The 23,852-nt window shown below is 48.9% G+C and overlaps 1 protein-coding gene across 3 annotated transcripts; it reads right to left on the reverse strand.

The window, feature by feature from the left end:
* Positions 1 to 1,531: 1,531 nt before the first annotated feature.
* Kcna2 (potassium voltage-gated channel subfamily A member 2) lies at positions 1,532 to 15,016 on the reverse strand. Of its 3 annotated transcripts, none has more exons than XM_085677854.2 (3): positions 14,905 to 15,016; positions 12,721 to 13,054; positions 1,532 to 12,285 (listed from the first exon to the last, which is right to left on the reverse strand). In XM_085677854.2, exon 3 carries the CDS (start codon positions 12,128 to 12,130, stop codon positions 10,631 to 10,633), a length of 1,500 nt encoding a protein of 499 aa, XP_085533980.1. In that variant the 5' UTR covers positions 12,131 to 12,285; positions 12,721 to 13,054; positions 14,905 to 15,016; the 3' UTR covers positions 1,532 to 10,630. The 3 variants fall into 3 exon arrangements, with proteins under 3 accessions (XP_085533980.1, XP_048299388.1, XP_048299387.1); XM_048443431.3 differs by lacking the exon at positions 14,905 to 15,016 and adding an exon at positions 14,535 to 14,678; XM_048443430.3 differs by lacking the exon at positions 14,905 to 15,016 and adding an exon at positions 13,529 to 13,833.
* Positions 15,017 to 23,852: the final 8,836 nt, after the last annotated feature.

A 23,852-nucleotide genomic window follows, 5' to 3' on the forward strand; every position in this document is an offset into this window, starting at 1 on the left:
AGAGAAAACAGGACAGGGGCTCCAGGCCAGGCAGAGACCGTCCAGCATGCTCAATTGGCTGGGGAGGCCTACCTGGGGCTATCTGAGCGTTCATTCCATCTCCAAGTAGAAAGACTACTGGGGACCTTGCTGTTTCCGTTCTCACCCATAAAAACTTTTTCTTCCTTCCCCACTCGCTTCCCCTAACAAGCCCCAAGCAGTCAGAGACAGGCAAACATCTCCGCAGCTGCTACCCTTCAGCCCCTTGGAGTCAGGAATTCCATATCTAGTAGAGTAGACTAACAAGAGGGCTAGCCTGGGAACCTGACTCCATTCCCCACTTCTTAGGAAAGGAGATTCATCCTGTTGGTCAGAACGGTCTGCTCTGCAGAGGTCTAGAGATCTTGCAAGTCTCTGATGCCACAAAAAAAAAAAATACTCACTGGTGGGGTCAGCAGCAAATTAATGCACTTTTTCCCCATCTTCTTCCTTGTGACCTCAGTGCCTGCTGCCCAGAAACACACCTTTCTGCAGGTGAGATCAGGATGTGAGCTGGGGGTAGACTGGAGGGAAGGCTTGGCCTGTTTCCTAGGGACAGAGCATGGCAGACTGTCGGGAGGAGAAACTGGGGTCTGGAATGGGATACCTGGGCAGGACGAAGGATGGGTGCTGGGTGAAATAGGTTGCACTTGCTGGTAGCTAAGGACAAGGACCTTGCTTTGGCAGCTTCTGAGTCACTGGAAAGCTGGGAAGTCCAGTTCTGGATGCACTTAGCCCCGAAAGGCAAGAAGACACATGTGTCTCAGCAATATGTGTCAGAATTTTCTCCAAGGGATACCTCGTCGAGCTAGAGAACCAGGATACCTCTGTCCTTTTAAATTTTATTTTTGGGACAGGGTGTTATGTACTCTGGGCTATCCTCAAACTCAGTATGTACCTAAAGACGGCCCTGGGTTTCTGATCCTCCTGCCTCTGCCTTCATATTGCTGAGATGAGATTATAGGCATGGACCTCCATGCTCGGTTTATGCAGTGCTGAGAACTGGACTCAGGGTCGTGTGTGTGGTAAACAAGTGCTCTATCACCTGAGCTACAGTGTCATAGATATTTGTTGAGAGGCCAAAGGAGGCAGTACCATTTGAGAGCTGAGAATCTAGTTGGTCCAGACTCCATGGCACCTGCAGTCATGAGAAGCGAGTTTGGGTCTGAAGACAACAGGGCTGGCAAAGGTGAACGAAGGAGTTAAATGAACCCTTGGCTGCCCTGGGACTCTGTACTCGAGTCCCCCTTTCCGTACATTCTCCAGTTATGTGTAAGATGCTGATGTAATGGCGGAGATCCCAAACGCATTTCTGCTTTCCCCATGTCCCACAGTGTCTGCATGGGATTTGCAGGCAACGGCAAATGGGCATATAGCCAAGGTGGTCTCTGATGCATTACCACAAATGGGCAGTCCTGGGATGATGAGCCTTCATAGCTGCAGACAATGGAGAGTAAGGCACATTTTTATTTTCTAAAGACAACAATCCAAACAGGAATGAGGTCAGAAAGCATTGGTGTCTGTCAAAAATTTTATTTTTGTCATTTCACACAGAATGATGGTAAAATAAATCCTCAGTAATATATATTTATATACTTATTTACTTGTGTCGATATTTACAAAAGACTGTGGAGCTCTATGAAGTCTATGTACACCCATGATAAGGTGAACAGGCAATGTTCATTGAGGCACATATGTACACATATATGTATAATCTATGTACATACATCAGACCCTACTGACACAGGGACTCTCAGCTGCAGAAGTCCTGGGTGGGGGCAGTGTTGGTGGGACTGAAAGCTTCCAGACTATGTCAGCAAGAAAGCTAACATCTATACATCCTGTGCAATGCAGTTACAGCTGGTGTCTAAATTTTCATGAAGCAAACAAATAGTTAAATGACTTCCAACTCCCATGAGTCCTCCTCACAAGTCCTGCTCCGCCTTCAGCTCTCATTGGTTCTCTGTCTCTTATCACCATGGAGACCCAAGTTCCCTTTCAGCATCATCCTTAGGAAGCTTTGCCATCAGCCTTGGAGTTCCTTTTCCTATTGATCCCAGAGAGGCTTATTTATCTTCCTCTCCTCTTTGAGTTTTTGGTGATTTTTTTTTTTTTTTTAGAGACAGGACATGGGAGAGCAGCTGCAGAGTCATGCATGAGCAGCAAAGAAGCCAGTGGAAACCCTAATTAGTCTACGCTGCATGAGCCTATTTCCACACTGTGTGTATAAATATACACACATATATTTATACACACACGTATATAATATATATAATATATTATATATAGATATGTTCTCCAGAGACAGCCTATATAATAAGCCCATAAGCACGCAACAACCCCCCACTTAAGAGCTTTACAGCTCTGTCTGTAATGGAAACAAGAGAATCCTTCTTGCTTGCTGGCACCATTAACCCTGGCTGTTCCAAGATCACCCTCAGTGGGAGAGAGGGGTTCATGGATGCAGAAACCCAGGAAGAGGCCAATTTGGCTGGGGCATTGTTTGCCCAGCAGGGCTGGAGATCAGTCATGGGACTTTCCAGCTTCCTGGAGCCCTTCAAATGAAGGAACCATCCAAGCACGACAACAAAAAGAAACTGGGTCGCTGGCTCCCACGTGAAGGCAGAACTGGGGCAAGCACGGAGCATGTTCAAACTCTCAGGAGCTGAGACTCACCCTTGCCAAAGCCACCCAGACCTTGCTTCTTGCTTCCCTATCCAGTGAATAGCTGCGAACTCGTGTGCTCCCTTCTAGCCTCGCCTGGCAGGCCAAAGTGTCTGCCCTTCGCTTCGTAAGTTCAGAAGCCAGTCACGCTAGCAGCTAATATGGAAACTGTCTGCTAGCGAAGCATGCCCCTGAACAGTCTCTTCCCTAAGCTCCTCCTTTGCTTTCTCTGCAGTTCCAAGTGTTTACGCAGTCAGACAAGCAAGGCAGCAGTGTCTAGGGAGTCGTTTTCAAGGAGAAGCAGGGCTCGGAGGCCTCTCACAAGGACCCAGAGACACAGCGTGGAGTCCTCTGGGTAGCTACCTAAGGTTCCATGACCCAGCCGTTTCTCTACTCCCCTTCATTATGGAGCCGATGCAGCAGCTGTTCACAGTATTATGTAATCACACCTGCACTAGGCATCCGTCAGTGGAATGATGCAAGGACTTCTTAGCCGGAGGGGAGGGGACCATTTAGACAGGGCAATGGCAGCACTCTCCAGTTGGTCATGCTAAGTCAAGGCTAAAGGCTTCCACTCCTGGATGATGGCTCACTTGACCAGACTGCCGAGCTTCTGGGAAGGCGGGCAGATGACAGCCACCCCTGTATCACCTTCAGATACTAGTGAGGAATCCCTCCCACCCACCTCCAAGTAGAGTGCACTCAGTTTAATGCAGAGATGAGGCTGAGAAAAGTGTTTCCCTGGGAGTTTAACATTGCCAGACAGGATAGCAAGGAGGGCATGTTTAGGCTTCTACCCAGAAGTTTCTTGAATGGTGTATACAGCTCATCCCCCAAGAAGACAAGTGGGTCTTAGTTGCTCTAGGCCTGGCCCTCTGTTTACACTAAGCGGACTCAACTGCATACCGGGTTCGTTTCACCAACGACCACAAAGCCCATATTTTTCATTCTTCACTGACGTTAAGTCAGAACTCAAGAAATCCAAGCCTAGGACTCTAACACCGACCGAGAGAAAACTAGAGACCAGCCCTGTGCCAAGTCTCAGAATATTCCACTCCCCTAGAGCTACAAAGTTGGGCATAACTTTTCTGGTCTTGAGGGATGAGGTTACAGCCAAACAAGGCAGGCAGAAAAAAGGAAAAGAAAGCACCTGGTCCTGGGATCACACTTCCCTTTGATCCTTGAGTCAGGCAGCCACCTGGCAGGGAAGGGAAAGAGGCAACCCTGAGCCTGTCCTTTTGTTTGAAGAAATGCCTTCTAGATAGTTTCTTAAGCACAAAAAGCACAGAGCTGGAGAGGCGGAAAGAATGCAAAAAAAAGGTCACATTAAAATTCAAGTAAACGCAGCTTATTCCTTAGAATGCCAAATTTATTCCACACTAGTGAAACTGAGATTGGTCAACATCTATTTGTGTAATTTTCTGAAATAAATGGCATACATATATACATACACTATACATATATACACACAGGTATATGTATATATGGGAAACCTCTTAATAACTCAGGACCAATTAACTAAACTCTTTATTGACAGGAATTATGTTGTCTTTCTATACTTTTAGGAAGAGGCAAACAGCGCATCTGATAAGCTATAATGTGCCCACATCTATTTTGCAGCCAGCATTATTTAGCCTGTTTCTTTGGTCTGCTTCACCTTCGTTTTCATACACCAAGCACTGAGGTTTAGAAGGTTGACGCTGAGCCATGCAAGGTCTTCTGTCTTCTCAAAACGCTCTACTTAACTAAGGCAAGAGTTTACCCTAACCTATTTTGGAAATACCACTTTCCAATCACAAAAGCCGAACCACACATTTTCCCATCTCCCCTCAAATAACCAGATTGCAAAGCATTTAGGACACTCTCCTCCCTGAGATTCCCCAAGGTCAGGCTATACAAGGATGTGTGGAGCAAAGTAAACTGAGAAGGAATGGAAAGGGCTCCCGGGGTCGCCAGCCTTCCCTGAGTCCAGTCTGAATGGTAATAGCTCGCCTCACAGATGTTTCAAGAAAGGGATCCCTTTCAAAGCCCTGGGTGATGTGTGAAATATTTGCACAGTTGCACCCTGTAGTGGCAAGTGGGGTTTATTTCACTAATGCTACTCCCTGACCACCCACACCTCTGTGCCTGTCCACCTCCCTTCAAAGCCATAAGACTCACTTTGCTCTGAAGCGCTGATAAAGTCTATACGGTTGAGCAAGTCAGTCTATTGTGAAGGAGAGTCAGAGGGCAATCCCCAAATCTGCCCAAGTAACTGATCCCAGGTGTACACCTCAGGGCTACATTTCATATTCATCTCCCTGGAGAGGCTGCAAAAGAATCAAGTAATGGCTTTTTCTGCACGGAAAGGATCTTCTATAATGGCTCAGGATGCTTTATTCTTATCTATCAGTAAGCGCTCTCTTATAGGCTTCCATTATACCTGACAGACAACACAAAGTCAACAAGATGGGCTGGCATGAGGTCACTCAAACGCAAAGGTTTCGGTGCCTAGATGTCTCTAGGGTGCTGTGAAAGAACAGGTAGGAAGGAGAGGCAGTGGAAGAGGGGCACAGAGACACATATCGAGAGAGATGCACACAGAAAAGAGCCCGAAAGACGACAAAAGAAGGCCTTCTCACAGGCCTTCCTTGGGGGAACACTGCATCTCTGTGTACTCGTTCACTGCAGAAGGAGGTCAGACCTCAGCAGACAGGAATCATTCATGGGATGAAGTGGGAAGAACTACAGAAACTGGGAACAAATGTCCAGAGGTCAAGGGCGTTATCTGGTGGTCTATGTACTATCTATCACTTTTCAGTCCTGAGAGCAAGATTTTGAAAGAGCTATTGCTAAAGGAAACAGTCACTATTGCTTTTATTGCACATTTCCTCTTTAAAAACATTAGACACAAACTATGAGGGATGGAGCTGAGTTCCGGGGGAAGGGGGACAGAAAGAGAGGCAAAGTGGACTAGGTTAGTTGAGGTGCTTGTAATGGATTCTCTTACCCCTCCTGTCCTTCCCTGCTTTCTGCTCCATGGAGGTTGGGGGGGGGGGTCTCAACAAGGGCCAAGACTGAGGGTACAGATGACAGTCACACTAACTATGAAGACAGCTTCCAGCATGTATCTCCTGCTGGTTGACTCGAGTGGCCAGGGATGTTGGTGAACTAAGGTCATGAATTTGAACCTGAACAATGGAAACTTTATCAAGGTAAAAGGGACTTCTATTGTGTAGCCAGAAATAGTAGCCTAGACATCAGACCCCTTTCAGGCCAGGTAGCCATCCCATCCGCCACACTCAGATTGTTACGGCAGGGGAATAGGGGGCCACAGGAGAGCTCTGGGGTCCTCCTCCTTCCTAGGTTAGCAGGTCAGAGCACTGTGCACTCTTTATGACCTTCACATGCCCTTGTACTTCCTCTAGCTTTCTCTGGGGAAGATCAGTTTCCACCTCCTTTCCATGTCTGTGACTGGCACTGAGCTCCCAGGCGGAGGATCCTTAGAAGAGCCATCTTTTCTCACCAAGACTTGACAATCATACACCACTGAAGTTCCAGAAAGGCATAGAGTCTTAACTAAATAAAATTAAATTTATTTAACCAATGAAAACTTGGTTCTTGATAAACTTACTTAGAAAGTCAACTGCTCAGTTATTTTCTCTTTCCTGACAATTTCTCTGCCTTTCCTTGACTCCTTCCTTCCCAACCTCCCAGAAACTCCAACTTTTAAAATGTCCAAGGCCACAGAGCATCTCACAAAGTTAGGGTGGAAATTGGTATCTCGCTTTGGAAACACAAGTTCCAGTGTACAAGTTTTGGACCACATGCTCATTTTCTGCTCTTGTTGTCTCCTCTCTGGAACCTTGAAGGGAGTGCTAATAAACCTGGAACCGTAGAAGTTGATCCAAGGCTACATAAAACCTTTGCCAAAAAGTACTCAGGCCCTACCTGGTCCTACGAGCAGAAAGAACAGTAGTACCTGGGGCTCTATGATGGTGGGTAATCTTACAAAGTGTTTAAATCTAGTGTTAGAATAGAGGATAGAAATCAGGTCCTCAAAAGATTGCTAACGCTCTTTTAGCCATGATTTAGCGTCCTTCGTCACATTTTACTTCAGCTAAATTGGTCTGCAGGTTTGTCAAGGCACCACAATTGAATGGGAGGTCAGGCTTCCCTGGGAGCCCTGGTGGGGAAGCATGCCTAGACTGAACACTCAGAGATGGTGATCAAGAGTTGACTTATTAAATTTGTGCCCAAGGGTGAGTGAAATGCCATGAGCAAGAAAAGGAGTCTCATTTTAGGAGCTAAGTCTATATAGGGAATCAAGTTTCTGACATGGCTCCAGACAAAGAGGTACTTTGGAAGGCTGGGTAATAAGATCTTTTGGCTCAAAGAATGTTGGGGTATTTCAACCTGGCTTAGGGTCCAGAACCCTATAGTTTCTTGAGCCATCACTGCTTCAAGAGAATAGGGATAAACCTGGAGATTGTGGATACTTGGAGGGGAGACTGAGTCATCTGTGTGGATTTTCTCTGAAAGAAAAGGTACATCATGGAAGCCCATATTAGGTTGCTAAGTTCTTGCAGGTCATTTCGCACACCCTGCACTCTGAGTGCTGTTTGAAAGAAGGTGAATGGTAGCAAACCCAGGAGATTTCAGTGCTTGATGTAGTGGCCCATCTTTCTGCTTGAAACCTCAGGAATCCTGTCTCAGGAAGGAGGCTGGATGTCAAAGAAGAGACTCCTTGGAGAATGTTGAGGGTTATTGATATAGGCAAGGAAAAGCAATTAAATCTGATCCCTTGCCTTTGTCCATCAAATTTTAGATGTGGAAGTGTATGCATGATTAGTGATTCAATGTCTAAATTTTGTGTGTATTGTTGGGCATGGGTACTGCTTTTTGTGTGTATCTCGTATAACTCTGTGCACTATGTATACATGCTGAGCTCGTATGCAGAAACAATGACAAAGCATCATTTATGCATTTTGATGTATATCCATTGTCCCCCAGTTGGATTTGTATATTTTGCATATGAGTTGTATGCTGTGTGTTTGCACACAGGTTAAATATCTCTCTTGCAGATATTCTGTGTTGGTATGCACATTCTATATTTGGGCGACGTGTTTGTTTTGTATATCTCTTATTTGTATACTGTTTATATTATTTTGGCCTATGGGTATTTTGCATATATGTTGCATATTTTATATTTTTGTGTGACAATGATGTATCATTTATTTTATGATGCACATGTGCGCACATTTTATGGTTCCCAGGCCAAGGATTTTGTGAATAGGTAACTTTCCCCTACCTAGACTTTTGTATGGGTTTCTTTAACTTTCTACCCTCCAGTATGTCCCTCCCACCCCACGTTATGAAGCACCACCTCCCACAAAGGAGAAAAAAAGCACAGAGGCTTTGTGTCTGGCATGGGATACTCTGGGGATGTGGGTGACCAGGACTAATGAGCACCCTGGACTAGCACCCCTAAGACAACTGTAGGTACCAACTAGTGAACAGTGATGCCTGGGCTGGAATCAATACTGAACAGTCTGATTATGATTCACTGTGTTTGGGGAATTTAAGCCACTGTGTCAAAAGGCAAAGAAACCTAGCATGAAGAGGCACAAGCTGTCCCCCACTTCCTAAGGCCAATACATTCTCTACATTGAGGCTCTACAGCGTTCATTTATTCTTTACCTGTTCTTGGGGTGGGGGTAATTCCTTTATTATTATTATTTAATTGAAATTTTATGTACCAATCTCAGCTCCTACTTTCTTCCTTTCTCCTGCTCCCTTCATCTTCCCCCTTCACCCCCATCCATTCCTCAGAGAGGGTAAGGCTTCCCATGGGGAGTCAATAAAATCTAGCACATCTCTTTGAGGCGGGACAACTCTCATTTTTTAAAGGGCAGCTCTTATTACCAGTGTGCTAGGGAGAGAGTTTGAGTTAAGTAATGAAAAGGATGCTTTGGGCTGTGTAGGGAATCCATCCCTTGGCTCCAGAATCTGGAAATTTCCACCAATAGGAGGCTTCCTTTACGTCTAGATCAGCAGAATCTGGTCCCAAGGACCAAAGCAGAGGATCCATCCTAGGGACAGGTTCATGAAAATGATGGATGCAGAGGCAAATGAGAGAGAATCAAATGGGAGAGAGGATAATAGTGGAAATGGTTAATGGGATGAGTTGTAGAGAGGCCTGGGGTGGGCTTGACCCAGGATAGCTGGAGCTGTGAGGGCTCTAGGACCCTTGTGCACTGCACTCAGTAAGACAAGCTTCAGCCATGGGAAACTGAAGCTGCAGCACATGGAGGGCAGAAAGACAATTCTAATGTCTAGGAATCCATGAACACTGGAGTGTGTCTGAGGCAATGACAGCAAACCCAGGTTCAGTGGGTTTTAACATACCCATTGGGCTTCTTATACAACCAACCCACCAAGCAATGGATTTGCTCCTGAATCTGCACTCCAGAGAATGAATATATATATATATGTGTATGTGTGTGTGTATAATGTACATATACACACACTTGTGTATGTATATATATATATTCTAGTGCACATAGTCAAACACATGCATAAATTGCCCTGTGTCAAAATATTGCATAAGCTTATACAATGTTCAAATGCAATTTTTCTATAGCTTACTAGAGGAACACATGAGGGAGAAAGATAGATAGCTGATATATATTTATGTACACTGAACCCACAGATCTGCCTGTCCTCAGGAGCAATGTCCTGGTAAGGATTGTAGCCATACCCATGACTGGATTAATTCCCACTGTTCAGTCACGTGAGTGCTTAGACTCTGACTTTTCTGTTCATTCTCCTGGTGTGGCAGAGTCTTTGCTCCCATTGAAAGAACAGAGGTGGATGGGCTGGGGGGCCAGCCAGAAGTTTTGGTTCCCCATTCCAAATAGTCTATTTGCTTTTCCCTGATGGAGGGCTTTTGCCTTCTGATGGGGAAAAAAAGCCTAGTTCAGTACCATCCCAAGGCTATTAATACTCTACGTATGAATACTGTATAGGCTACTAGGAAGATAAGTTATCCTCTGTGTTTTAAATATTGAGATTCATGCAGTGAACACCCATGCAGCTCTATTGCATGACTGGTCTACTCCACTGCACTGTAGTGGAGCAGGCCCACACCATCGGGAAAGCAGATGTCTGTAAACGCCAGAGTAAGAGAAGAAATTGAACATGTTCTGTGACCCTGAAGCTTGCGAAAACAGTATCTGAAGTTGAGAAGTCCCTGAATTCGGTAGCTTCTCCCCATAGGCCTAAGGGAACAAATATAAAACTTGACAACTCATATTTGGTCATGTTAATTGTCCCTCCCCCACCCCCTGGGCTTCCCCCACGTCAACACTGCAGAGAAAAAGCAGAATGCTGCATGTCCATTACGAAACATAAGACTCCGGAGCATCTAGTTGGCAACTGCAATCTACAAACCCCAGCCTGTGACACAGAAAGTAATTCCAACACACAGGACCGTGTGTTCTTTTCAAGGCAAAAATGGGAACGACCTTTGGAGTAGTCACCAGAACTTTCAAACTAAGCCATGGTAGTGCTCCTCTGTGCAGGGGTGGGTGGGCTGAAGTGGGGTGGTAGGGTGTGGCAGGGAGGAGGCACCTGCCAGGTGTGTTTGCCTTTAGTTAGGGTGTTAGGATGGCGTTGATACGATGGATTGTGTGCGGGCTATGAGGTGGCGGCACTGTGCCAATGAGATGCCGGCTCCATAGGTGACTCCCATCTTTGGAAACCTGTAAGTCAGTGATGAAGATTTCATAAAAGCCATTGATAAATATTCTGTGTTCTAAATCAAAAATCAAAAGGTCAAAAGTCACTTGCACGACTATTGCTTTCCATGCAGAACCAGATGCACACTGTAGGACACTGACTACAATGCAGGCTCTTATGCAACATCTGCATTAGTCCTGTGGAGCTGTGAGTACATTAATAGGCTTCGTCAGACATCAGTTAACATTTTGGTAATATTCACATAGTTTGTGTTAGCCAATGTACAGTTGGCTGTTTTTAAGTTCTCCTCTCTAAAGTCCTCATTACTGTTGTTCACTCCCTCCTGTATCTCCATGTAATCTGACTTACTTATGGTAGAGGCACTTCTACTTTTCTTTAGGTCAGGGGAGGACGGGATCTTTGGACAGCTTGTCACTTGCAAGTACTGGGCCTGCTCCTCTCCCTCTGTCTCCCGGTGGTAGAAGTAGTTGAAATTAGACACTATGACAGGGACTGGTAAGGCAATGGTTAACACACCTGCAATTGCACACAGGGAACCCACTATCTTTCCCCCAATGGTAGTTGGAACCATGTCTCCATAGCCTACAGTTGTCATGGAGACGACTGCCCACCAGAAAGCATCCGGGATGCTGGGAAATTGGGACTCTCGCTCATCAGCTTCTGCAAAATAGACAGCACTCGAGAAGAGGATGACCCCAATGAAGAGGAAGAATATCAGAAGGCCCAGTTCCCTCATGCTGGCTTTGAGGGTTTGACCTAGAATCTGCAGACCTTTGGAGTGTCTGGACAACTTGAAAATCCTAAAGACTCTTACCAACCGGATGACACGGAGAATGGCCAGTGACATGGCCTGCTGGCCTTGCTGGGCGTCCTCCGGCTTCTCAGCTAACTCTGTCCCCAGGGTGATAAAGTAAGGTATGATAGCCACAATGTCAATGATGTTCATGATGTTGGTGAAGAAGCCAGCTTTGCTGGGGCAGGCAAAGAATCTCACCAGAAACTCAAAGGAGAACCAGATGATGCAGAGAGTCTCTACGATGAAGAAAGGGTCGGTGAAGGAGGTGGACTGCTGGTACCCGATGGTGCTGTTGGAGTAGGTGTGGAAGGTCACCCCACCACCATGCATGTCCTCATTCTCATCCCGGAAGATGGGCAAGGTTTCCAGACAGAAGCTGACGATTGAGATCAGAATGACCATGACGGATACAATGGCTATAATCCTGGCAGGCCCTGAACTCTCAGGATATTCAAAGAGAAGCCACACCTGTCTCTGAAACTCATTTTCGGGCAGAGGACGTTCTTCTTCTTTGATGTAGCCTTCGTCCTCCCGAAACATCTCCATCGCTTCTTCTCCTAGCTCATAAAACCGGATTTCTTCAGAGAATATATCTAAGGGCACATTCACAGGTCGCCTCAACCTGCCCCCAGACTGGTAGTAGTACAAGATGGCATCAAAGCTAGGGCGGTTGCGATCAAAAAAGTACTCATTTCGGAGGGGGTCGAAGTACCTCATCCGCTTCTTGGGGTCCCCTAAGAGGGTCTCTGGAAACTGGGCTAAGGTCTTTAGCTGAGTCTCAAACCTCAGGCCTGAGATGTTGATCACCACTCTCTCACAGCATTCGTGGTCTGCCTCTGGGTCATAGGTGTCCTGCGGGTGCCCAGGGAGGGCAGCAGCCTCATCCACCGGGTCTCCGGTAGCCACTGTCATAATTGGGGCTGAGGAGAGTGCTTTACTCTATGCCTCTTGCAGCAGGGGGCTCAGGGTGCTGGTAACTGGGCCCGAGGGAACGCAGAAGCATCAGGCTGTGCTCCTGCAGGAGAGCCCCAGAGCCCTCTGAGAGCTGGAGACGCAGCCTCGCTTGGCTGAAAGACAGAGGCAGGTAAGGGCATGAGACCGCCAGTCACTGGCAACCTGACATGAGCTGCATTTGACGTTCCCCATCTTTCAGCCAAGAGTTAAGAAAAACCACTAGCATAGCATCACCCCCGCCACTGACATTACTTTTGCCATGTAACTTGTCTAGGGATCAGTAGGGTTCAGGGAACAATCTTTCAATTATAGAATGACATACACTGGGAGCAGGTGACCGAGACAGGCTCTTTTGTACCACACAGCATCCTGGGACACAGCTCCATAGCAAGAGGCGAGAAGGGAGCCTTCTGCCAGGTACACGATGCTAATGTTTTGCCAACACCTGCAGCACAGGAGGTACTCATGGTAGGGTGTTTGGGGCCTGGGTCTTCGTCCCCATACCATCCCCAATACCTCTATAAGCTGTTATTAATGGTTTGGTTTACCTGGCCAGGCAGGCGCCTGCGGTTCCCTGAAGAACAGATGAGATGCTACAGGAATCCTAGATACACAGATAGGCAGCTCAGCTCCCTGTCACATCTTCTCACTTGAGCTGGGAATAATGGTGAGTCATCCTGAGCGGGAGGGCAGGTTCCAGGTCCTGGAGGTGTGCTCTAGGGCTGGATAGGGCTGGAGGGACAGACTAATGCCTGGCCAGGGGCATTCTGGACTTGAGAAGAGCAAAGTCTGGGTCTGAAGCCTTTGGAAGGAAGGAGGTAAGACACACAGCTCAACAAAAGCCAGAGTTCTCCTGGTTGTCCTCAGGAGGCGTGATGTTGCCTGGAAAACACAGCAGCAAGGTGGAAACCAGGGTTTTCTGGCAGCTGAAACCAAGACTTAGAAGCACTCTGGCAGATACCCTCTCTGCGAGTGGCAAACCCCCGTGCCTACTTTCCATGGTGTCAGTGACCGAGAGAACTACCCTGTACCCTCCTAGCTTCTCCTGGGTAAGCCTTTCTTCTCATCAGCTTGAAGTACTTTCTCCCCTTACTTCTCTGCTGCCACCAGGAGCGACCCAGCTTTCTCCATCCTGGTGTCAGAACACCTATCTCCCAAGGAGAAGGTTTTCCTTTTTGACCTTAGCTACGTAGGGTGAAGAAGCAATCCTTCCTCCCCAGCACACACTCTTTCCCAGCTTGAGAAAGACTCCCCCATCCCCGCCACCTCCCTCCCCCCCCCCCCCCCCCCCCCCCCCCCGCACACAGCCAGATAGCCTCTGTAAGAATGCTGGATAGCCGGGGTCGCTGAACTTACTCTCCCTCCGGGATCCCTAGGCCTCAGGCCTTGCTTTCGGTTGAGTGGCATTTGAGCTGGGCACGCACTCGACCACTGATTTCTTCCCAAGAGAAAATCCCTCACATCTCGGCAGGGAAGCACAGAACAAACGCTCAAGCTGCCAGGCTGCGAGGCGGATTGGCTTCTCGGAGAGGGGGAGCCTAGAGGAAGCTGGCTTCCGGGCTGGCCCCCCGCCGACCCAATCCCGCTGGCCCCAGTACCGGGAGGGGTCTGGGACCTCTCCCATCGCCCAGGGCTCCAGCCGGGATTCCGCCGGGCGCGCTCCCGCCGGAATCCGCGCGGCTGACCGGAGCCTGCAGCCGTCGGCCGGCTTGAGCGTGCCACCTTAACCCCTTCCTGCGCAGTGCAGTGGGCTCGCGCTGCGGGCCCGAGGACAGCCTAGCTGGAGCCTGCGAGGTCCAGCTTAGCGACCACCGAGGCACGTCTCCACCCGAAAACACACAAGAGCCTGAACTCTCACGGTGCAGAGCAGGCTTCTCCAGGCATCTGCCCCAGATCTAGCTTCCTCTTAGAAAAGGGGACTCCGCGGCAGCCCACCAACCACCCCAGCCAAGTGGAAAAACAGCGACTGCGGAGAAGCCTATTTGACTCCGTTGCCAAGAGGCAAATGCAACCGGGAGGACCCAAGTGATTCGGGTCCTATCCTACCCACCCACTATTTACCAGACATGGCTATGCAGTCAGCTGCACTTCCCATCACCCGCCACCTCCAATCTGCGCCCTCCGCCCTAAGTCACGCACAGACCACAGGGTCTCCGAGTCCATTCCATACACTCTTCAGAAGGGGAAAGTCCCCCTTCCCCACCCGCCGTGACCGGCGTGGGTCCATAACCCTTCAGGTCGACAGCAGGGGTCGGCACCAGCTCGCCCGCCCAGACTACCGGGGTGCCCTGCAGCCCCTCTGGGGCGCTGCAGCCGGGCAAGGATGGCAGCACGCGCAACCGAACGCCGGACACTGATTTACCCTTGCAGATGGGTATCCGAGTCTCCATGTTCCTGGGTGACAGCCAGGGCCGGCAGAATCCGAGCAGCGGGCGGTGACGGTGGTGGCGGCGGGGTGCGGGCGGCCAGCCGGGAGCAGACTCTGCAGTCCCGCGGGCGGCGCGTACGGAGCGCCCGGCCGCCGCCCGCAGCCGCACCGCGCCGCACCGCGCCACGCAGCGCCGCACCTGGCCCCGCAGCGAACTCGAATTAAAGGGACCGACGGGGGCCAGAGCCGGCGAGGTGTGTCGCTTGCCGGCGCCACCGAGCTGGCCACCGGGTTATACCCCCGTGTCCCCGACCCCTACCACAAAGAAAACACCCCATTCTTTGGCAGAACGTAGGTTACCCACCAGAACTCCGTGCAGAACTCAACTAGGTGCTGCCTGTGCCGGGAGAGGTGGAGAGTGCAGAAGTTAAGGAGCTCTGGAGAGGTTCTTGCCAACATAATGAAGTAGGCAAGATGAACCGATCAATACTAACTATCCCAGGCCCGAGGCGGGATTCAGCCCCGCGGGAGATGTGTTGCTATTATTAAGATGTTGGCAGACAGAATTTGAAGACCCCAGGCCCGCCCCCCCACCCTCCGCGCCCCCTGACCTCCTGCTTCTGAATCCCCCTCCTATAGCCCTGAGCCCCACCTTGATCTTAATCAGCACAGCTTTGGCTTCTCAGGGCAATGCAGCAGGTGAGGGCCTGGCTGCAGTGTGGTAGAACCTTTGCCCCCCCAAACCGGGTGGGGGTTGGGAGAACAGCAGGAGCAACTGAACTGAGGGGCCAGCCTCTTTCCTTTCTGATTTCCTTTCCCTAGGGCTCTGGACAGGGAAGGCTGGGGGACACACAGTTGACCTTGGGAGGGGTCAGCTCCTTGCAAATGCCCTCTCACAGATCTGACAACACGAGCTGACCCACGTTATAATCTGTATTTGGGGCTGCAGCTCACCGTATCCTGGTGTGGGTAGAGCAGGATACTCTCTGTCTCTGAAAGAATTTATGTAGGAAGTCTGTGGTTTAGTTGGGGATGGCGGTGTTTTGTGAGTCCAGGTAGGTTTAGAAGTCATGCAAACGCTCCAAGACTTCACTAGATTAGTTCTGCAGGCCCCTGTCTACATCGGTGCTCCTCAGAGGGAGGGATTGAGATGGGCCACAGAATCCTGGTGTTCAGAAGACTCGAGTGTGGTTAAGACTCTTCCTGGGCCCTCTCTGCTAAGACAACCCTTTCTATGAGAGTACCTGAAGTTTTGAAAGCCTGCCTCCCTGCAAGGGAAGGGTCTGAGGGATGTGGCCATTCCCCAGTGGTAGTCTGTAGAGTGGGTTTTAAGATTGGGACCCTACCGAGAGCTGCATGGAGTACCCTGAGAAGACTTAGAGGGTAACTGATGACTGTTGAGACGGTACTAGTTTGCCTTTGACTCCTGAAAGATGGTCTGTCACTGAAGGATCCAGAATCTGGCCTGGGTGTTTGGCCTGCCAACTTCAAACTTTAATCTCTGCCAGTTATTGGATAAGTAAATCTACTACAGAAGTGGCAACCTCTCAGTGTTAAATTGTGTATGAAGAGTTTAGCGTCCAAAATTCACGTAGTAAACAACGATTTGTAATGTTCTGCCCACTCTCCTCAGATCTCCAGCCTTCAGTTTGTTTCTTCTACCTAGCCACTGGTGTGTGTGTCTCCTGTTCTTCCTGCTTCCCATGGTCTCAGCTATGCAGCAAAAACATTCTCTACCACTCTGCTATGGACTCCTTCTGGAAAATTCCCCCGAGGGTTTCTGTTTCTAATATTTGTCATGCTTATGTCCACTGGAGAGTGTGCATATATTTTCATTGCTTTACTGTAGAGCAAAAGGTGTGGATAGCAGAAAAACCCTTGTGGGAGAATTAATAATAATAATAATAATAATAATCTTAACTGCTGGCTTGTGCTTACCATGTGGCCAGCGCTATGCTAAGACCCCTGGACCCACAACACTCAGTTCTCAGTCTTCTGACTTGTCTGCCAGTGCCATCTATTGGGAAGGCAATAAAGGCAGAGGGAGAGGAAAGTGACCTGCATGAGGTCAAGAAATGGTGACTCTGGGTCTTTAATCAGATCTTTCTCCGGATCCAGATTCCCCACAGGGTGTGTGCATGTGTGCATGTGTGCCAAGTATGTCTGAATTTCATTTCCCTTTGGGAATTTCCTCTGGCCCCTGCTATTGTCCCATCATTTGGCACTCCCCTTTTCCCTTCCCTTTAAAATCTGTTCTAAGTGTGAATGACAATGAGGAATAAAACTGCTAATGAAGGAAAAGAAGAAAAGGCTATGACAATAGTTCTTGCTCTGAAAGGTAGCTCTCTGGGTATGTTTGACAGCGTCAGGGCTGGGGAGGAAACAGTAGGAAAGAGCACTGGTTCAAATCCAAACACAGGCACTTGTTAGCTGTGAGAACTTGAGCAATTATTAAAAATCTTTGTGCTTCAGTCTACTAATCTGCCCAACAGGGAAGTAAAGCCCCTTTGCAGTGTAGGACTGGATATAAGGAGGGTACAGCTAACCAGCTTCATGGGTAAACTAAGTCAAAAGGGCTTGGATCATCAAGTTCCCTTTCCAGATCTCCAGTTCCAAAGGGACAACTAGCTTGTCCTTTGTTCCTTTTCCTTGGTGAGACTCCCTCCATCCCCCATCCCTCTCCCCCTTCCCTTCTTCCCACAGTGACTTCTCCTTTTCCTTCTGCTTAGTTTCCTGCTTGGTCTTTAGGGAAAGGCTGTGGTGACCACTGCAGGGAGTGGCAAGCAACTCTAGTCATGAAAAAAAGGGTTTATTTAGATAAATATTGAATAATCACACTAAGTATCAGAATCATTGTGCAGCTCCATTTATATAGGATTCTAGAAGATGCAAAACACTGATCTTCAAAGACAGGAAGCAAGCAGGTCAGTAGATGCATGGATGGAAGTGCTGGGAAGGGACCGGGAGATATGCAGCCAGTGATTTCTTTGTGGAGGCTAAGGGCTATGTTTATTATCTTGTGTTGACAGTTTTGCAGGCTTATGCCTGTATCAAAATGTCTCAAATTTTATATTTTAAGCAATACAATTTATTGTACATAAAGCATACAACAATAAAGTACTAAAACTCAGAAATAGAAAAGAAGGGTTTCCAATCCCAGTCCCTCCCACCACCATTTAGGGGCCCAGAAAGTTTCCCTGATTGTACTGGGGTCACCTTGCTAGTATGGGCAGCACCTCTTCTTGGTGCTGTACCGGCTGTGTGCTGGCACAGGCAGGCAGGGCAGGGGGGGATTGTGGGTATGTGATCTAATGCCTATAGTCAGGCTTAGGGAAAGATGTGACTGACTGTTTTACAGAGAAAGACACTGAAGATCGGAGAGGACCAGACACTGGCCAGGGTAAGCTAGCTGGTAAGTGGTATGGTTGGGACCAAACTCAAGATGGCATGAGTCCACAAGTTGCCATGTCATTCTGCCAACGGGATAACAGGTTTCACCATTTAGGATGTGGATTCAGACCATCAGAAACCCCCGAAGGCACATCCTCTTATCCTGAGGAGGGACAGTGACCTGGCAGGAAGGTTGCTCTAGAAAGGGATTGATGTCAATGGTTAACTGGCCACAAGTTAACTCTGGGACTGGAAACAGTGGTGTGAGCTTCCAGACTCTAATCCTTGTTTGCCTGTTCCAGCAAAGGCTCGGGGAATGCTTCTCATATTTGCACAGCCTTAGAGCCCTGCTCAGCAGAGGACCAGACGACATCTGGTTTCAGTCTTGGTGCGCAGAGCTGTGTGGTCCATGGATATGCGCTTGACCTTTCTTTTCAGGAGTTCATTTACAGAATAAGGTATGCAATCTCTCAAGCCCCACCACCTCGTTCACGGGGACGACACGACAGGGCTGGGAGCGGGGGAGGACAAAGGGCAGAAGACTGAAACCTATGTTTACAGTCAGTGCGTGTTGAAATCTCAAAGGATCAAGGAGCTTAAGGAACTTATGAATGGGTTTGGCGAAGTCCACTGTCCCCAGTGGGATGAGTCTACCGTGAACACCAGTGCTGTTTCTCTGCTGTGGTGGAGCCCTGCAGGCATATATCAACAGACATTGGAGAACATCCTTGAAAGTAGAGTGTTGCCCCTACTGACTTCCCAAATCTGCTACTCAACTCAGAAAAGTCAAGGTCAGTTTCTGTAGGAAGTAGGAAGCGTCTAGATGAGCTCCAGCTGCTTCCAAAGAGCTCCGGGTGGAGCCCGAGACTTGGCTCCTGGCCTGAGTTGTCTGCTGTGTCCCATACTCCTCACTCAAGACTGGCTGCAGAGGGTGTGCCTCTGCCTAAGGCTGGGCTGCCCAGTGCAGGGCTCCCCATGTACCTGTGAATGAAATAATGCAGTGGGTCAGAGCGCGGAACAGGTGCCAGCCGGTCAGGGCCTGATTCCAGCCTGCTGGGCTTTGGCTGTGACTCAGTTTCCTCGATCATGCACTTTCAGGGCGGGGCTGGAGGATAAACCACTTGGAGTGGAGCCTGTCCCAGGCAGACCCAAGTGTAACACAGACAGTATTACCATCTTCTGTGGGAAATGGGAGCTGAATGGTCTACACCAGGCAGTTATGGTAGATACTCTGTGGGTTCCCAGACCACCTATGATATAAGGTGCCTGTGAGCGCAATGTCCAGTAAATTCACTCACTGTCCCTTGGTTTTTCTCTCTCAAGGTTCTTTTTGAGGCTGGCAACACACGTTCTTTAGACAGTTCATGTCCCCCAGTGACTCCTTGAGAATTCTCAGTGTGGCCAGGATGGTGGCCCTGGAAGGACCTGGAAGGGCTCCATCTGAAGACCAGTTGGAATGGGATAAAGTGTGAAACACCACAGGCCACTTGACTGCTCTGTGGGCCTGGGCTCCAAGCATCCCAGCTACCCTGTAGCTGTACTCATGACAAGTTCCCCGAGTTCTCTGCCTTCCGCCTCAGACTTGTGCGAGCTTCACTTCCCAGGCCTACGTCTCTGTCTTGTTTCTTGCGCTGTGAGACACTGCCATGACCCCTGTTGCTTAATCCAGACACCTGGAAGTCATTATAAGACCCATGCTTCCTCTTCTATGCAGACGGTCTCTATGTCCAGCCAAACACACGGCCTTGACATTCCTGCGTGCTCTCCCTCACTTCTCCTTCCTGTCTGGTCTGCTCTGGCCACCAGCGGGCATGATCACATCTCTCCAAACCCATTTTGGTCTTCTCCCTACATACTAGGGCCGCATCTGCTCTCCTCTCCTTAAAGTGGTAGTCGTCACCTTGCTGCTGGGCAAACCAGATCACGCCACCCCTTTAACTCTGTATTGCTGCAATCAACCAACATTTCCTGAAAGGCAAGCAAAGCCTTCTATGATGGTCCTCTATCCTCCATGACCCCCACCTTAGAAGCCTATGCAGGCATCACACCAGACTGACTTGGAGGTCCAAGTGGCTTAATCTAGACGTATAAGGCTAAGATCTGAAATGAGACAGGCCTGGAGTCCATTTCTTCTTACCTCTGTTGCTTACCACATGTGTGATAGCTTCTGGAACCTGCAAGTCTTCCTGTTTTGGCTTTAGTCATCCCTCAGCCAGCTTAACACCCTCTCTGCCCACTCAGTGACTTCTAACACTCAGTTCATGCTATGTCTACCAGGAAGTCTTTCTGGCCCTCTCTCTGGTTTCTGTCTATTGACCCTATGCCCGGGATATGAACCTATCAGATCAGGCTGAGATTCCCACTGGCATTCAATGTTATCTTCTGCTAGGAGGGCAAAGCTATATCTCTTATCTTGGCTTTCGTGGCATCCACTGCGGCCTGGTGCACTCCAGCAGACAAATGGACTCTGTGGTACAACCTGGCTTCCTCACCTTCTCTTGCTTTGCACCAACTTGGCCGTTCTCTGAGATTGGTCCAGCTTCCAAGTGTCTGTACCCACACCATTGTCCCCAGGTGGAAACACCTTAACTCAGTTTGTGGCCCAATTGGCTCAAAGGTGGGCATACCTCCATGAACGCAGCCTGGCACACACTGGCCCCTAGTATCCGGGTTCCGCCCTGGCTTATCTGTGCCTGGCTGTTAGTCTGACCCCTAGTCTTTCTCTCTTCCTCTCTGATAATAGAGAAGGAGAACAGAGCAGGTACAAGACAAGCCACTTAAAATCAAGCAATGACCCTGACCCGTACCAGATCTGACCGTACTAGATCAAATCCTGTTACTCCCTAGGTAGCCATGGAGTATATGACATGGAGAAGGTTACTTTCTCCTCTTTACACCCCGCTTTACTGATCTGTAAAATGTGAAAGTTGGATGAATGTATGATCTCTTTGTTCGAAGACAGTTGCCTTGACTTTAGTTAAGGAGTGGGAGCATCAAGAAAGCAATGGACAGGGGCTGGAGAGATGGCTCAGAGGTTAAGAACACTGCCTGCTCTTCCAAAGGTCCTGAGTTCAATTCCCAGCAACCACACGGTGGCTCACAACCATCTGTAATGGGGTCTGGTGCCCTCTTCTGGCCTGCAGGCATACACACAGACAGAATATTGTTTATATAATAAATAAATACTTTTAAAAAAGAAAGCAATGGACATACCCCCTTCATCTCTCCTAGCATCTCAAGAAAGCAATGGACATACCCCCTTCATCTCTCCTAGCATCTCAAGAAAGCAATGGACACACCCCCTTCATCTCTCCTAGCATCTCAAGAAAGCAATGGATACACCCCCTTCATCTCTCCTAGCATCTCAAGAAAGTAGTGGACACACCCCCTTCATCTCTCCTAGCATCTCAAGAAAGCAATGGATATACCCCCTGCATCTCTCCTAGCATCTCAAGAAAGCACTGGACATACCCCCTGCATCTCTCCTAGCATCCTTAGTTCTACTGTACTGAGCGACAATGAGGCTCACAGAGGTCAAGGTCACTTGGTCCTAGTGACAGAGTGAGCTTAGGCCTCTCTGAGCTCCAGGACAGCAGTTCCCATTGCAGCTCTCCCATTGTCTGTTTAGAAGGGAAGGAAGGATCTGGAGACTTCAAAAATCAAGATCACTTGGAAAACAAGTACCACAAGAATTCAAAAACAGTGCCAAACTGATGCTCAGTGCATCATAATGATGTTCTCCACGTCCAAGCAGGGCCATCAACACCGGAACTCAGGAGTCTGCTGTGCTCATGGGAGACAATGGGCTCACCCTGCTCAGGGGGTAGATGGAGACACCCAGTGGAATCTTTCAGGTCAGAGCAGGAGCCCGGCTGCTACTTCGGACTGAATGTTTGCTGAATGAAGACTGAGTACAGAATGACAGCTGATGGGAGGATACCTTACATGGAGTGGAGGGAGAGCAGATCTCGTTCCGGGAGCTCAGATCACGGACCTGGAGAGATTCAGCCTCTCTGACCCAGTCTTTGAAGCAGGGAGTGGGAAAATGAGAAGATCAAGGAGGCTTTTGAGTCATCTTGGCTGATTATTTCCTGGTGTTGGAGAGCAAAGATGCAACTGAGAGAGGAAGAGGATCTGGAGGCACAATGATCAGGTAGGAAGTGGGGACGGGGTCAGGGTGGGGGTGCGGATAGGGGAGGGAAGGCACAGGGAGAGTCCCTGTGGTTTCTCCTCCTCCCGCACACTTCCAAACAGGAGACTTGGACCACCTGATATTCCAGGATCATCCTACAGCGCCACCTAGTGGCCATGTATAGAAGGTGCGGGACCGTGCCTAAAAAAGCAGCAACTAGGTTGGCGGAAGAGGAAAAGGTCCGGATGATACAGAAAACTGAGTATTTTCTTGAGCTGAGGGTGTGGTATAGGAGTCCCCAGGAGTCTGTGAACCTAGGCAGAGTCAAGTTTTAAGGGGAGTTCATGCCCTGAGGGGTTTTCTCTCTTTTCTGAACTCTATAGCACAGGCTTGCAAATCTCCCTGACTGAATTTCCAGGTGGCGGACAGGTGAAGGCCTGAACATGCACCCGACAGCTGGCCTTCCCCCGATGCGTCTGGAACAGGTCACATTCATGGCTCTCAGGTCAGCACAGTGGGCTGGAGATGGAAGAGCGGAGCTTCTTCGCTGGAGACTGAGAATCACTTCTCTTTCAGCCACAGCCTCTTCGAGATCGGTGAACTTCCCAGAAACAAGTCCAAGTTCCTTCTCTATTAATTTAAAGTAAGACACAAAGCTCGAGCCGAAGGGAGGTGTCTTGGAACCAGGGAGTGAGGGTCAAAGCACCGCTCGTCTTCCAGGCATGTGTGAGAAAGTGATCTAACGGAGGTTGGCACGGTTTTCATCCCCATTGGACACACTGACACCAAAGCTGAGGGGAAGGTGACGTGCCCACGGCCACATAGATGGGAGCCAGGGGCAGACGGAAGAGATGAGTCTTGACCTGGCTGAGTCCCAAGGGCACTGGGTTCACCTCTGTGGGGGCCACAGAGCCTGGCACGTACATATTAGTTCAATTTGTAGATGCTAAAGGGATGGATGGGGAAGCAAAGTGGCCAGCGTCTGCTTCTGACCCAAGGCTGAGAGTTGCTTAAACTGGACAGCTAATTAGAAAATTGCATATAAGAAAGAAAGAACTAAGCCTTCTGAATGTGGGTGACAGTTATGTGGCTTGATCTGTTGTTGTTGTTGTTGGGGGTCTGGCAGTGGGACCAGAATCTGTCTTAGGTGCATAAAATGGCTTTTTGCAGCCCACTCCCTATGGTGGAATACATTGCTCAGCCTTGATATAGAGGGGAGGGACCTGGTCCTGACTCTACTTGGTATGCCAGACTTTGTTGACTCACTCCCCCCAAGGGAGGACTTACCTCCTCTGAGGAGTGGATGGGAGAAGGTTGGTGGTAGAGGAAGGGAAGGGAGGGGGAACTGGGGCTAGTATGTAAATAAAAAGAAAAGAAAGAAGAAAGAAAGCAAGCATTCATAAAGGATGGGCATTTGGGAGGCTTGAGCAAGTTTGTTTTTTAATCACAAGGCCTACCATGGTGGATGACCTAAGACGGTCTCAAACACGTGGGCTCAAAGCAATGTCCCTCCGTCTTGGGTTTAAGTCTTTTTAGTAGCTGGAAATTGCAGGTATTCCTATAGTGCCTGGGGTGGGGTTTGAGCATTTGCAGGAATATCTACATGGTTTACTCTTCCTCCCTCCCTCCTTCCCAACCAGAAAAAAGGTTCTCTAGAACAATCTATTTCTTCTTTTTATTTTTTAATTAATTAATTTTAAAAAGCAATCTTTTCTTATTTTACCTACCAATCCCACTTCCCATTCCCTCCCCCCCTCCTGCTCCCTCCACCTCCTCCCATCCACTCCTCA

This window comes from Myodes glareolus, chromosome 17 (assembly GCF_982192425.1).
Source record: "Myodes glareolus chromosome 17, mMyoGla1.1, whole genome shotgun sequence".
Lineage (NCBI taxonomy): Eukaryota > Metazoa > Chordata > Mammalia > Rodentia > Cricetidae > Myodes > Myodes glareolus.